Source organism: Lonchura striata, chromosome 14, assembly GCF_046129695.1.
Source record: "Lonchura striata isolate bLonStr1 chromosome 14, bLonStr1.mat, whole genome shotgun sequence".
NCBI lineage: Eukaryota > Metazoa > Chordata > Aves > Passeriformes > Estrildidae > Lonchura > Lonchura striata.
This window is the reverse complement of record NC_134616.1, coordinates 11,814,398-11,830,230: the sequence shown is the minus strand read 5'-3', so window position 1 is coordinate 11,830,230 and position 15,833 is coordinate 11,814,398. Positions and strand designations below refer to the sequence as shown.

The 15,833-nt window shown below is 36.9% G+C and overlaps 1 protein-coding gene across 1 annotated transcript in view; it reads left to right on the top strand.

Moving 5' to 3' along the window:
• The first annotated feature begins 1,292 nt into the window (after positions 1-1,292).
• The window catches only part of AMMECR1 (AMMECR nuclear protein 1), a 96,417-nt gene continuing 81,876 nt past the window's right edge, over positions 1,293-15,833 (top strand). Inside the window, exon 1 of the mRNA XM_021547858.3 lies at positions 1,293-1,498. Coding sequence (XP_021403533.2) covers positions 1,327-1,498 — 172 coding nt within the window. The 5' untranslated portion in view covers positions 1,293-1,326. The remainder of the gene's footprint in view (positions 1,499-15,833) is intronic.

Sequence of the window (15,833 nt, the reverse complement as noted above, 5' to 3'; positions counted from 1 at the left end):
ACATTCACATATTCATGGCATCTTCAAGATAACGTGCTCTTAAGTACAGCTTCGTTGCATCAAGTCCTACATGATGATTAAGTGATTACACTAAATTATGGTTGAAGCACAGTAAATATTTTGTTCTTCCTATGGGTCCATTTTTCTTCTGCACATAACAAAAAACTGATGTTAAGCCAAAAGCACATGCTGAATTAATGGTGATATTCAGCTCTTTTCTCAGATGCACAATTGCTTTCTGAAGAATCAGTTTCTCATAATCCAGTCCCATGTGGCTTGAATATAACCCAGTTACAGCACTGAAACCTTTTCCCTTTTCAGTGTCAGTACAAAGAAAGCTGGGGACAAGCTCCTAGTCCATGCTCTGGCAGCTTTAATACCTGCCTAAATAGGTTACTCAGGATTACTTTTGGCACTGCTTGGGAAACTTAACTGATGTCAAGCCAATGTACCCCACTTTCTGCCAACTGCTTCTTGTTCTCTTCTTAATCAAGGAAGTACCATTAAAAAGTGCTGTGGAGAAAGCTGAGGACTGGGCTAAAGCACACTTCACTCCAGTGAGTTGTGTAAGCACAAGGGATCCACAGGGAACAATTACAGACCAGAACAACCTGGAGCAGCTACTGTAATTTGTTCTGGGCACCATATAGAGATGCCAGCATCTCCTCGAAGAGTGTGCCAAATACTCTGGCAAATCTTGACATTTTGTCCTTAAGTCAGTGTTTGCAGAAAAGTTCCTAAATGTTGTGTTGTCCTGCCTTCCTGCCTCCATCCATCCATCCATCCCTCCCTCAAAACTTTATCTGAAATCCCTTGCACTCTGTGGGACCACAAACAACTTTAAGTGAGTATTTAGCTTATACCCTACACCAGACTGAGCTTTCCAGAAGTCAGAGATCTGCAAAACCTCAGTTTTCCTTACTGCTATGAAATTTCAGAAATAGGGCACTGCTGCAAAATATTGTCACTACATTACAGGTGAAAGAAGGTTTTTTTTTTTTTAATCATATTTCCTATTCCATCTGTTATTGAAGAACTTTCTTCCACTCTGAACTCTTAAGGGTTAACTGGCATTGGGTGGAGGAGGGGGAAATCAGAGGTCAGCTCATGTTCTGATATCAGTGAACTCACAAGTTACTCCATAAGCATGTGGCTTCATCCTAGGTTCTTCCTGCCAGCAATTTCTCACTTTAATCATACACCCACAGCAACCCAGATCTTTAAATTCAGCAATTCTTTCTCAGGTTTCAGCAAGTCATTGGCAGCCTGAGCTATTTTTGGGATATTTTCTCTACTGCAGATGCAGCTTAGGAAAACGCAGGGAGCATGCTAAAGACCTGCAGCTATTTGCCTTGTACGATTTGCTCATTTCTCTTTATTTCTCTGTTTTCCTGCACTCATCACTTAAAGGACAATCTTTCTTGCAAACAAAATCCCTGGAGCCTGATTAGAGGGACTGAAGGCTCCCAGACACGGATTGCCTGCCAGCCACAGCACGGTAAGGACATGGACACTTTTGGCTAGCCTTGCATTGCAGCTTTTTAAGCTTTGCTGAATGTTTATTTGTGTCCATCACTTCCAAATCAACACTGCTGGCATGGCAGGCAGTCTCCAGCTCCCGGTCTCCATTTTCATTCCCTAAAATCCTCAGCACCTGTAAGTAACACGTTTATACTCACCATCTCTTTGTGTGTTTTAGAAATCAATGACTGACACTAATTTTGATCAGTTCTAGGGGTCTGAGATTTTTCTTTACATTTTACTATCTTTTGGACATCTGTAATTTGCAATCCTGATTGAAACTGTGGATATTTTATTGCCTGATCTTCCCTGTTGAAGGTATATTGTTAATCTTGTTACTTAGCTCAGCAAATTATTCAAATCAGAGAATGGTTTTATGTACAGTAAATGGAAATGTTAAGAAAAGCCCTGCTCCAGCTGATTTACAGTTTTATACGTTGCCTTCCTGTCTTGTGCTCCAGCTCTGCTTTAATACCTTGAGGCTGCTACAGAGCAGTACACTAACACTACAAAGGAATTGACAGCATAAAACCAATGCAGCAGACAGAGCTGTACTAAAAATGACTCAATTTTATCATGCAGTTATTTTATTTGCTCACAGAAATGCACCAAGTAACCTTAGCAAGAATGCTGAAATTTCAATATATTAATATATTTTAGATTTAGTAGATTCGGAATCGGGCTCTGAAGGTGGTATTTTTATTTCAAAAAGTCTCTTAACAATTTTGAGACAATTTCTATGATATTGTCAGTGTTGCTTGTAACATAAGGCTGATACCTGAGCCTGGCTCTCTAATCCAGCTTGTGAGTCTGTCTCAGTTTCACTGAAATCCCTGATACTAAATTAACTGAAAGATAAATAGGCATCAATCCTTTAATCCTGAGTTCAATTTTATACCCAATCCCAAATGTTAGTACTCAGATTGCTTGAAATCTTGAGACTCAACACATTTCCCAGAGACCACAGGAAGAAAGATAGATGTGTTTTACTAAAAGTTAGCAAAGCTAACTAATTGCTTACTACTAACAGAAAAACTGTTATGTCACTAGACAAGTTACAGAGCACACATGTAAAGCTATATCATGCATTTCTCTCTCAAAAAACCAATGTTGCTCTCAGCACAAACAGAAGTCAGGTGAAGGAAGTTTTACCAAGAGGACAGGTCTGTGCAGAATTGAGGCTTTTGGGAATTCAGTGAGATAAACCCAATACAGGAATTATACCTGTACATACAACAGTTCAAGTGGTTCTTGTCAGGGCTCATTTTAAAATATTGCCCTAAATTGTGCCACTGATAAAAATTATTTTTAAAAAGACAATGCTTGTTGTCACAAGATGTGCAAAAAGGAAATAAACTGAATGATGAAAAAACAGATTACATATCTAACTGTTTCTTTTCAAAGCAAACTGTTGCATACAGGAATTCTCTGGATTTAAAATCTTGTCTTTGTTAGAGGAGGAATATAGACCATGGAGATTAGCAACTCTCCAGACCTTCCCAACTGAGCATACACTCTTACCATGTTAATACAATCATTTTTTTTTGTGTGCATATATACTAAATCATCCCCACACAAGATACTAAAAATTAATTTAATCTATAAATGAACTAATTTATAATTCAGCAGCAGCACTGCATAACTCATAATTGATGATCTAGAAACCAGAATATAAAAAGGACTAATGGATATCAATAACCACAAAGGCTAAAGTGAAGTGGAACCCATGCTGATGTAAAGTAAAACTTGTTTTAGACTCAGAACATGAGTCAAAAACTTGATTATTCCTCAGAATATCATGGAAGTGGGTCCCTCTAATTTTAGTGACATTCTCAGACACACACTAAAGCTGCAATATGATACCATACATTAACACAGATAATGGTAATTGGACAGTTATATTCCATTCAGCTTGGTTGGGGCTTTTTAAGTTTACACTTCACAATTTTAGTTTAAAAATCAGTTTAGAAAAAGTTAATTGGTCCTGTACTACTCTGCAATTGGCTAGACTAAAAGCAACCAGAGTTTCAATGGCTCCACTGACACACAGTAACTTACCAACGGCAACAATCTGATCATATCTGAGCCCTTCATTAAAATTGAAGGTACCGTTTTATTTTTCCTGGCTGTCACTTTGGACCAGATTAATTCTATTAAATCCAGCTGAGGGACTGTGTTGAAAGTGGAATCATCAACAAAGACTGAATAGTAAAAGTTCTTCAAGGACTGGGTCTGAATTTTAATAGTCATACAGAGCAGGGCTCTGCAAGAAAAAAACTGACACATTTAGTGGTGTGCTGCTGTATGTTGGAGGCAGCATCAGTTTAGATGAGGAATAACACAGAATTGCAGAAATGAGAGAAGATGTAGTAGTAAATTAAGGTCTCATTGGAGGCAGGAATAAGCAGATAAGGGGGCAGCTGAGGTGACAGGCTGCAGACAGTACATGAGGAGGCAGGAAGCGCCCACTTGGCAAGTCTGAGCAGCTGGGCATTGTCTTCCCTGTATCTGTGGAGCCCTGGCAGCACCAGCACGCCCCAGCCCCCTCCCAGATGGCAACAACAGCAGGATGAAAATGCTCTGCAACCTGTTTCTCTCGAATCCCCCCATCTCCATTTCTTCCCACGTCATCCCACAGCTGGAGTAGGCCTTGGCCCACTTCTGGATCTCATTTCAACCTAAACCTCAGCCTGATAACAGTTAAAGAAGCACCAGGGTACAAAGGGCTTGGGAAGGATCAGAAAGAGGCTACAGGGCCTGGACAGCAAGGTGGAAGTAACAGAGGAATGGAGAGGTAATAGATATCCTGGAGGACTGTGCAAAGAGACAGGCAAACAAACAAAAGTGCAGCTGATTCCACCTAACACTCTGAGTGTAAAACAGCTGAGAAAAAGACAAAACCATACTAAAGTACAGCATTATAGATCCTAGAGACAGTACAGCACTGATGGCATCCTATAAGTATGGTCAGTCCCTAATTAAAACATTATATAGTTGTTGTCACTCACAACACAGAAAGATCAATGTGTATTGTAACAATGAGGCAGGAGCATGAAGGCTATTGGTAAAGGCATCATCACAGAGATTAATTATTTAAAATGTATGAAAATGTTGGCCCAAGAACAGACAGATATAAATCAAATATAGCAATTAGAATTTGGAGAATACAATGAAGCAGTGAGATGGGAACAAGAAACCTAATTATCGGGCTTTTATGATGAAGAATTATCAATTACCAAAAGCAATGTCTGTTTCTGCAAGTTGCTGCAATATTATAATTGCTCCAGGACTGTTTCTAGATCACTGTCATACATGCTAATTTAAGTGAGTCAGTCTCAGGGTGTGATGAATGGACAGGTGCTATAACTTACTTTAGCAATGTTGCTCCTTTTGACATCACTTCTCTCTCTGTACAAAGATTAAGATAACAAATGCAGTAATACCAGCCTCTTTCAGATACTCAAATAAAACTAGCACTTAAAGAAGAATGAATGAAGCAATCTTGGTTCTTGTTGAAATCCTGAAGAATCTTGGAAATCTGTTATGAGACTACATACATTAGGGTACTTTGAATGTATTTTAACTGTAAATAATAACCAAAAAGTTACTTCCACGTTACGTTTTTCCTCTATTTTTTGAAAACTAAGTTGATTTGACCATTGTTATTAATGTTACATTAATTTCCATTATAATCTTTGTAGGCTGCAAGTTAAATATAATCCCTGATACCACCTTTTGGCATTTCTAGACATTGACTTCAATTAAATATAGTTGCAATGGATCCCTTAGCTGTCCCTATCAAATATATCAACTCTTCAGTCAGTTTTTGTGGATATTTTTATAATCTTGCTGATTCTTGACTGACTTTTGTTTTACTACATATAATGGTCAAACTAGCAATCATAAGAAATAGAATCACTAGCAAAGGCAGCTAAAAGTTATATTTATACTTGAAAATCCAAGTCCAAGTCACTGAGGCAAGTCACTGACAGACACTAACAATATACAGCAGCTCCTAACTCCAACTTACGCAACTTATTATACAACATCTTTTCCTCTGCCACGTCCTGTTAATAACTGAAGTCACTAATTTTATCAAAAGCTAGATAGAATATACAAACTCAAAGAATATAATATATCAATGCAGGAATGGTCTACTAAATATAAATAATACTTTTATCAAGGATAGAAAATGCAACTAAAATTTGCCTCTCATTAACACTACCTCACATTTATGCCAAAATCTTTTCGGTTATGACTTTGTTTTTTGATGCAGACACAGTATTAACCTGCCAGTACTCAAAATTAGAAGGTAAACAATTTTTGTGTTTGTCAAAAGAAAAAACAAAAGGTCTCAGTCAGGAGGGAGGAAAGAGATTACTATCCTTAAGTATGAGAAAGACTTCCGATAAAATACTGATCCAGTCATATTTATGTCTACTAATTTCACCATTTTAGAGTTAGATGAAAACAAACAATATCTCAGTCTTGCAGAGCACGCTGACATCACACAGCCCCCAGTTTTAGTTCTTTAATGTAGTTTGTCTGTGCTGGTGTTATTAATAGATACACTAAAATGGGAACTTTGCCCTGGCTCACTTTTGACTCACTACATGGCCTTGGGCATCACATAACCTCTGTCTCCAGTTCTCTATCTGCATAATGCATTTGTCTATCTAGTGACTTTGCAGAGTCATGGGTCAAATAAATGAGTCACTTCACAGAAGTTTCAAATTGAAATACACTGGCTTCTCTTATGCACTTTTGTAATATATTTCCCTGAATTTTAACATAAACTCGACTTTTGCATAAAAGCAACCAAAGTGTTTAAATAAAGAGAAAAAAAAACTATTTAACACTTCCAAATTAAAACGTCCTTGAACTACAATAATGGAACCACAGCCACATAAGACAGCTTGTCAACTCACAGCCTAAAATACCTTTAGCTGATGCTTTTTATAAAGTTCTTCACTGTACAGGGGAGAGGAAAGAAAGAAGGAAGCTTAATTTTGCACCATGCAAAAAATAACAGACCACAGTTAGTAAAATCTGCACTGCAAAGTATGGTCTGGACATAACAGATGGAAGAATCTATCAACCAATCTCCTTTATTACACTAGCAGTCAAAAGAGCTGTATTTTTTTTTTAATCTAAACTGGTTCTGAGTGCAACAGAGTCATATTCATTTGACTGCACCAGAAGATACAAATCCTTCGTGCAGCTGAGATGACTTGCCCAAAGCTAATCAAGTTAGTTATACGCTTAGTTAATTTTTTTGCTTGTTGTCCATTGAAACTAAACTAATTTACTCTAGAAAATAACTTCTCTGCTGCAATTCTAACCCTTTGTGTCTTCAGGAGAGGAAAAACCCCTTCCGTCAAGGCAGCCCCTGAGGGGACTTTTAAAGCATTGACATGCAATACTCAGATGTTCATTTGTTTGTAACGGGAGTCTAACCTAGATGCAAAACTGAATTACAGAGTCATCTGGCATTACTTTAAAATGCAAAGATGGACAAAGCAAGCGCATTAATTATCAAAAGTTGAAAAGTTCACTGCTGATTATTGCTTCAGTGGATGCTGCTTCTTTACAAAGCCCAGACGTCCAGCAAACAACTGATGCTTCATTAGATACAAGCAATTGTATCTTTCAAGGTGGTGTTCTTGGATGCTCACTCATCCATTGCTGTCTTATTTTTTCTTATTCTTTGCTTGGGTGAGGTACAAGATCAAAAAGGGACCTTATATAAAGGAATACTTATAATCTAGGATATGCAAGGAATATGCTGACCAGTGTTGCTGTACTAAGCAAGCAGCGAGTTGTTCCCAAAGTTAGCCCCTTTCAGCTCTGTTAATCAGGAACATGGATCTCATGATAGCACAGCTACCAGAGAATGGCAAATGTCATTGCATTACTAATTATATCACTACAGAACAGTGAGAAAAAATAATGTATTGCTCCAATGTATGTAGATACGTTTGTATGCCAAACAGGTTCTTGGTCTTGGAAGTACCTTGTCCATTCCACAAGAAAAAAGAATTCAGAGCTCCAACCTAATTCATAGCTTGTGTCGTCATGGAATTTGGCAACAGGACAAAGAATTAAAAAAAAAACCTCTAAAGCTGATCTAATCACTAATAATGACATAATTATTATGACATAACTAGAAATTTATGACAGATCTAGTCTGACAATGCTATTTGAGGACAACAGGTCAAATGAGGATGCAAAAAAATCCAAGTTCTAATTCATTCCCAGTGCAAATTGACAGTATCCCCTTTGACTTCAATGAGAGTTTTACTTGTTCACTTCAGATCTAATTTTTAGTCAACATCTTCCCAATATTTATGATTGAGTTGCACCAGCCTAAAAAGTACCCACTTTTAAATTCAAAGCAAGAACCTCCAGAGAGCTGAGGAAAGGCATATTTTCATATAAGAGTCTTCATTTAGATAGTACATTTACATTTACTTTTACTGGAGTAACTTTCCCATATAAAGAGAAAATTTAGTAAGAAAAAATTAACAAACTTCAGAGGCACAGCAGCAAGAGCCAGTCTAAAATATCTATGTGGCTCTTTTGTCCAGATAACCAAAAAGTAACACCCATGGAGGAAAGAATAGAAGGAATAATTAAAATAGAGAATAATGAGAAATAATGAACAAGTAGATGCATGTAGATACATGTAATCTTGTATTGTTTAAACAACAATAATAAATTCAAACATTAAACCAGAAAGAGATGCTTCTTTTGTTTTGTGGGAAATGGGATTTCTGTTTTCATTGTGACATAGCTATCGGAGAGTTTCAAAACAGCAAATCTTGGTGAGGAAGGGAAATTTTGAGTTGTGCTAAATGAAATACTTGAGTCACATTAGTGTGTAAATTGCAGTAAAAAACAGACAGATACTCCATCCTTCTTCAGCTCAAATGGTATCAGCAATGAGGCCAGAGGATCAGTACTAGTACTCAGTCAATCCAAATGTCTTGCCACAGAAAAGTCTTGATTCTGGACAAAACACTTCACCATAGGTTGGGCTGTGATGATAAAGCATATATTTAAATTCTTCGCTGTATTAGCAGAGGGATTTTGCCATAGCATAAACCTGAAGCAAAAATGAAGAGAGAACTGAGGCAGCCAAGTGATCCATTATGTCTTCTCAGAAGACAAAACAGTGAATCATTTATGATAAGTTAAATCAGCAAAACACTGGTTTTAATGTATTTATCTATAAATACATTTTTAATGTGGTTATTGATTTAGTATTTAATGATGGTTGGTTAAAAGATGAGGTTGCCCAAGATCTGTATCCATTACTATTAAGTGTCGAGGACTTGTGGATACTGACTGTGGATACTGTTTACTGACTTCCACATATTGCATGAATACCATGGCCATGCCTCAATGACTCAGGTCAGGGTGTGTTGCTCAAAACTCTGTACAAATGTCAAGCAAGCAAAACTTTAATATATAAACAGTAGTTTATATATTAAAATACAAAAAAGAAATATAAGTTTTATAAAAGCACAGGACTTGAATGGCCGTTTATTAGCTGCCAGGTTACTTTCAATATTGATCAACTAAATTTTCATCCAGGGTAACCATTGCTTCACATGAAAAAGGAAAGAAATTCACTGGGCTCCACTGACTGAATGGCACTGCAAGCTTTTGCCACTAGAGTGTGTCAGGGCATTTGTGAGGAATAAACGTCTTCACGTGCTGTATCATTCAATTCAAACTATTACCACAGCCCTTGACAAAGACAAGCAGCTTGAATGTACCATTTATTTTTCTGATTTCCTGCTTGACTGCTAGAACTTGTCTTAAAGATTATACTACTATGAAAAGGTCTCACCTCATTAGTCTGCTTATGCTGTGCACAGGGATTTTTATATGGATTCTGAACACAGGCATCCAGAAACAGTGCAACCAATTTTAGGATCTATTACACAGTGCCTATATTTTCAGTTCAATGTCAATGAAACACCATTTCCAGGCTAGGACTCCTACTTTGATGCAGTACAATAACCCTGCTATTTTATACTGAAAAGTCAGCATGGCCAGTCAATGTATGTAAATATGTCCTTTCCTGCTTCTCTCTCTGCTGGATGTCTGAAGTTGCACTAAAATTGGGGTGTGGGGAGCAGGGGGGAGAGGAAGGGGTAAGGGGAGCCCACACACCTATACAAAAACTGCTGAAAATCTGAAAACATACTGAAAATCTGTGCTGAGAATAGAGATGCTCCAGCATATTTAAAAAATCAGTTTGAAGAGAAACTATAAAAGCCCTTCTCTTTGATAGTAAAAAAAAAATCAGAACAGTTAAAATTAGAAATGCGTAGGCATAAAGCATTTCCAGGATCAGAGTATGCTGAAATGTACACATTTGGTAATGCTAAAAACCAGGATCTGCCTCCATACTTTTCTGAATCAAGGTTTGTTCCCTTCTCCATCTGTAAAACTGCACTGACAGCACTCCCTCTCTCTTTTTGCTCACTTTTGTCTCTTCAAATTGCAAACTCTTATTAGCTGTTTTGACTACAGGAGTTTAGTAAAAATTTTCACTGTCCATAATGTAATCTCCAAGCTGAAGATTTTACCTACTAGACCAACCCTAATCACTTTTCTTTAAAAGACATTAAAAACAAAACAAAACCCAAACAACATCCAAAAACTACCTATAAGAGATAGGAATCCTACAGCCAATCTGTAGTCATTTACACACTCAAGTGCTGTTGTGAATGGAGACACATAGTAGCACTTGATTTCTTCACCTGCTTTACTTCTCCTAGGAAAGGTCTGGTAAGCCTCTCTTGGGAGACTGCAGCAGCTTTCTGAGCTTCCAGAGGTTGACACTGTTAGAGTGACAATAATGACAGAGCAGAACAGCTTCTGAAATGCTTAAGCATTCACCCAAATCAGCCATATAGGGTCAATGGGAGAGGAGCCACAGATCAGAAGATTCTACCTTTTAATTGCCCAGACCAGCCTGAGAAAATGAGAGTTTGACAGGGCATCCAGAGTTCTCATCACCTACTCTGTAACTTTAAATGAAAATTTTGAACATTGTATCTATTTGAAATGAACTGATGGGTGACAGGAGAACAAGCAACAGGAAAGAAGAGACTAGGAACACAAAGTAGAAGGAAAAGATCTGTGACTAGGTCTCTTTTTACTCAGTGTATGCTGAGCTAATGATACCTCATGCAGATATCCCACAATCACATTAGAATGAAGAGATCCTGCTTTTCAAGAACAGCCTGCTGAAATCACGGATCCCTACCCACTGTATTTTTGTCCCAAAGAATCAGAGTACAGCACAGGCAGAGCATGCAGCAAGGCTCAAGGTCCAGCACTGGTACAGTACAGGGAGGAGTTACACCCTCATACACTAACAGTCACCTGAAAACACACAGATCACCTGAAAACTCCCAGAACAGTGTCTCATGAAGATTTTGTGAACAGAATCAAGCAAGTGAAGTTTCTTCCAGTTCAATAACAAAATGAAAATACCAGCAAAAAGGAAGCACAAAACTCCGTTCATACAGAATGCACATGATACATTTTTTTAAAACAAAATAAAAACCCAGTAATTTCCATTTGGGGTAAATCTGTAATATTACATCTAATCAAAAATAAAATGTTTTGTGACTTTTAAAAAAAATACACATATTTTACTATTCAATTTATATTTACTTGGAAGTGGGAAATGGTATTTCTGTTTCAAAAGATGAAAAACTTTATTTTCAGCATGTTAATATATTTCCTTTAAAAACTAAGAAAATGTTTCATTTTTTTCTATATTTCATTTGAAACAATTTTAGCTCAACCTAATCTCAAGAATGGTACCAGTCCTTTCAAATCTCAGTTATTCTAAGAATTTAAAAATCATTCAAAATTTTTGTCTACCTCTATTCATAAATTCAAGCATCATTTTGGCCCTAGAATCTTCGGAAATACTCAAGAGTCTTTCTAAAATATCTTTCCATTTCCCACCACTGTGTCCTTAGCTGATATTCCTTGTATCCTCATGCAGCAATAGCTCTGCCTTTACTGTGGCAGAGTCCCTTGTGAAACGTTTTCTAGAATTAGAGTGTGAAGGCTGGAGAGTGAACTTGCTGCTTTTATATAGAGGGAAGAACACCCAGGAGAAGGTATTTAAATTATGTCCTGAGGCAGAATGAAGTTGATTTATGTCAAGGATTATTTTTATCTCTCCAGTCAACTAGAAGTTATGCAGCAAAGCCAGCAAAGACAGAGCCATGCAGCATGGTCCGTAGCAGACTCTGACAGTGTGGAAGATAAAGGCAGCCTAGCAGCAGGAGGAGCTGTGCCCTTGCGAGCCCTTGGGAAGGGCTTCCCCTGCCAGGGCTGCTCCCTGCCCAGAGGGGCACCACCCGGGCCCTGCAGAACAGACTCCACCGGCAGATTGCCACAGCAGTTCCGGAGACTCCTGGGTTTGGCTCCTGCTCTACCACTCCACTCATGTCCTGGCATACTGATGAGGGGAAAATGGGATGGTTATGGGATCCCATGCCCATTCTTCCATCACATACTGCCTCTACACATCTCTAATCTGTACTGAGAGCAGGTTATTTGAACCATGGACACCTGGGACCCTTCTCCTTCCAGCTTCTGGTCTGGCTCTGACAGAAGTGAATATATTCTTCCATGCCTGAGACCTCAATTCAAAGTGCATGACCTTTCCATTGATTTCAGAAATCCTTGCATAGAACTACAACCAGGTATTCCTGCAGAATATCATTAGGAATACAAAGCAAACCCTCACAATTGTGAAATTACCTCTGGAAGAGAAATATCTATTTCCTCAAGATTTTTTTTCACTGAAAAAGGCAGCATATTTACTGAGTTTTTAACAAGTAGATAGAGGCACGTATGCAGTTGCCTGAAAGCACATGATCTAAAACATTTAATCTCTGCATTTCATTTTCATGTCTAGGGAAGAAAAATCAGTAAAAATTTTGAACCAATAAACTCTAGTTTTTAGAATAAAAAATTAGAGTAAATGTTTCCAGGCAGCCTGGAATAAATAAATAAATTGCTTGGATTTTTAAATTCTCTTGCAGTTTTTGAAATTAAAACATTGCATCATATTCCCAGTCCTTACCAGCAAGAACAAATTCATTATAAACTAGCATAAAACTACATTTTCTTCTACTACTGGTGAATAAGCAGTGATGTGCAAGGTCATAAATAAGAAATGCAAATGAATTTGTATGTTAATAAATGTAATTATGTATCTATCTGAATTTTAATCACCTAATGAATATAACTCCTAAATTACACAGGGAAAGAAACTAATTGTATTCTCTGTATCTTTTCTGTTGTGGCTACAAGTAGTGTATCGCACATTTCCTAGGACTGAGAAAGGACAATGCTTTGGACAAGGAAGGAGTTCCATCCAGAGGCCAGCAAGTAGCTTGAACTTTATGATATGCAGCTATTTATCTTTTTTCTTCTTTTGATTTTTCTAAGTAGAAATACCACATTTTAAGAGACACCCCTCAACCTTTGAAACAAGTAAAACTGATGACCAGTGAAATATGTTATAAAGAAAAAATAATTATCAAAATAGTAGCTAAAAGGAATATTTTAGAGCTACTTGCATACTTCAATCTTTTCAAAATTTCAAAGAGCACATTTTCACAAGAGCTAAGAAGTGATTTTACACTATTTAATACAGTGTAGAGATGCAGTGGATACATGTGTTTTCTTAATAAATCCGTCTCTGAGTTCTCAACATTTTGAATCAGAGCAGCAAAAAGCACTGCATGGGGTAATGCAAAATTAAAAATAAATTTTAAAATTCTTTACACGTTTTTTGCTAAATATACTGTATGTATATATATTACACTCACAAGCTTTATTCCTTTCTTGGCATGAATGTTTATGGTAACATTACTTGAAAGTAGAACAGAAAACTTATAGCATATTACAGATAGAATACATATAAACAAGGTTCTGTCAATTAAAATCCTAAAATTCATATAAGTCCTATATTATATTTGGTTCTCTTTTTTTCTATTATGAGAAGAATCTCATATCATTCCTATGAGATAATGACAACTAATAAAGCAGATGAAATTTGCACAGCAGTTTGCAAGAAAGAGAACTATTTTTTAATCTCCATTTGACATAAACAAAGCTAATAATAGCAAATTTTCTGCTGAATAAATTATTAGCAATTACACCTAATTTGGGTACCATACTGTCAGAATATTTCATCAGTAGACAAATGCAATTTAAGTGAGGTTTATCTCTAGCAGTAGAATAACAGACTGAGGTCACTTTAAACAAATGTTTGAAATGCAATGTGTTATTAGTATTTCAACCACTGCCAACTGCATTTACTTACTATAATTATTATTTCATAAGATTTAGAAGAAGCATGTTTTGCTATCTGCTGCAGGATACTATACCACAAATTGAGGGGATTTGGATTAAGACTTGTCTTATTGTAAGTACATTCTGAAGCCTAGACTTTAATCTTTATAAATTATTCATATCGCCTCCCAATTTTACCTGTTTCTTTAAAAAATAATCTTCTATGGATTTGCCCTTTCTTCTCAGAGATGCCTGTTCCTCTGATTATCTTAGTTTGGACTCACCCAATCCAGGCACTAATTCCTTCTACCACCTTTTCCTTTCTTAATTTTCCAAAAGGAATCCTAGTGACCACAGTTCTCTGATGTTGAGTGTCTAATTTTACAGTTTTCTACAAACTTATTGGAGTGAATTTTTTTTTCCACAGAAGAGTGGTGCAACAGGCCACCCTGTTTCGCCTAGCAAATTACAAGCACACATTGTAATAACTTACATGCAATCTAATGTGGTGGTAATGAACAGAAACCTACCCAATAAGGTATATCATGCCTACTTTTTGCACACTGATGCTGGATGATGACCAGCAGTGGCCTTGTGAGGGAGCATATGATCAGAGAAGTCATTGATTTGTGTGATTTATCCAACATTTTGAAAGCAAATTGTCTTCTGATGTCTTAACTTTAAAGTGGCAACAATAAGATAATGCAATCTGATTTTTCTAAATAAAAAGTATATACACTTTCCCTTTTCATCATTTGGAGAACTATCACAGCATTTCTCTTATTGCGCCCTTGTTTATAATAATGATTACCTCAAATATTGACAACGATAAATACATTATAATATTAAAGGTTGTATAAACAACTATATTTCTGACAGATGTTAAATGTTTTAAAACTTAGAAACTTTAGAAGCTTTATAAGTAATAGATTCATAACGTACCAGCTTGGAAAAAAGCCAAAACAAACCCACCAAACAAAAAACTCTCAAACAAATCTCCAAACTTGAATTTATATTTCAAGGGAAAAAAGTTGTATGTAGCATAATTAGCAGTCATGGCTTATCTCCTTAATTATCTCCCAGTTCCTTGAAATGTAGACTCATGTATGATGTGAATGCATGAATACAAGAGTTCATACCCCTCACTTCATACATCACAGAACAGGTTTCCTGCATTGCCCTCATGAGGCCCATAAGAATTGAAGGTCTGCATTAAGGCAATAATTGTAATCAAACCACATTCTTCACCCAGCAATTCACAGGGCTCAGGAAGGAGTTAGTCTCCCTGATGCACAATTAGCTTCTCTGATACATATTTTGTTTTTATCTATTGGATTTAGGTTGGGTATTTCTCACCTCATTCTGAAGCACCAGCTCAGCCCTATTGTCTGGACATACATCCAAACTCTATCCACACAGACCAAATCAGAAGTTAAATCAGACAGAACCAAGACTTTAAAAATTAAAAGCAATGTAATTCAGTAGTGCATAAATCATATTCTTCCATTGGCATCTATGCAATTTCTAAAGCTCATCTGGTAATTCTTGTTCCAAAGCAGAAGGACATAATTTTGTCTTCATTTAACAGTTTCTCAAATAATTGCCCACATTTTCCCACAAGCTTAGTATAGTACAAATGGCTTTTCTGATATTTTGATTAATTTTTCCCTAGTAATAACAACCAAATAATTGGACTAGAAAAGTGTATAGTTATTTTACAGAATTCTGTTTTGGTTATTGGACTATATTTCTAGTCTTCATGACAATTTTCATGACTCTGCAACATGTCCCTTGCCCTCCACAATCCTAAGACCCTTCCTTCCCTACTTCTTCCCTGCTCTGCCCTTTTTGGTTTTACAGCACTTTTTCACAAGCCCACAGCCTAGGTCTCTCATAGAGTCCACCTAATGGCAGACTACAGCTTCAGACCTCCGAGTGAAATAAAATATGAGCACATCTCATGTGGC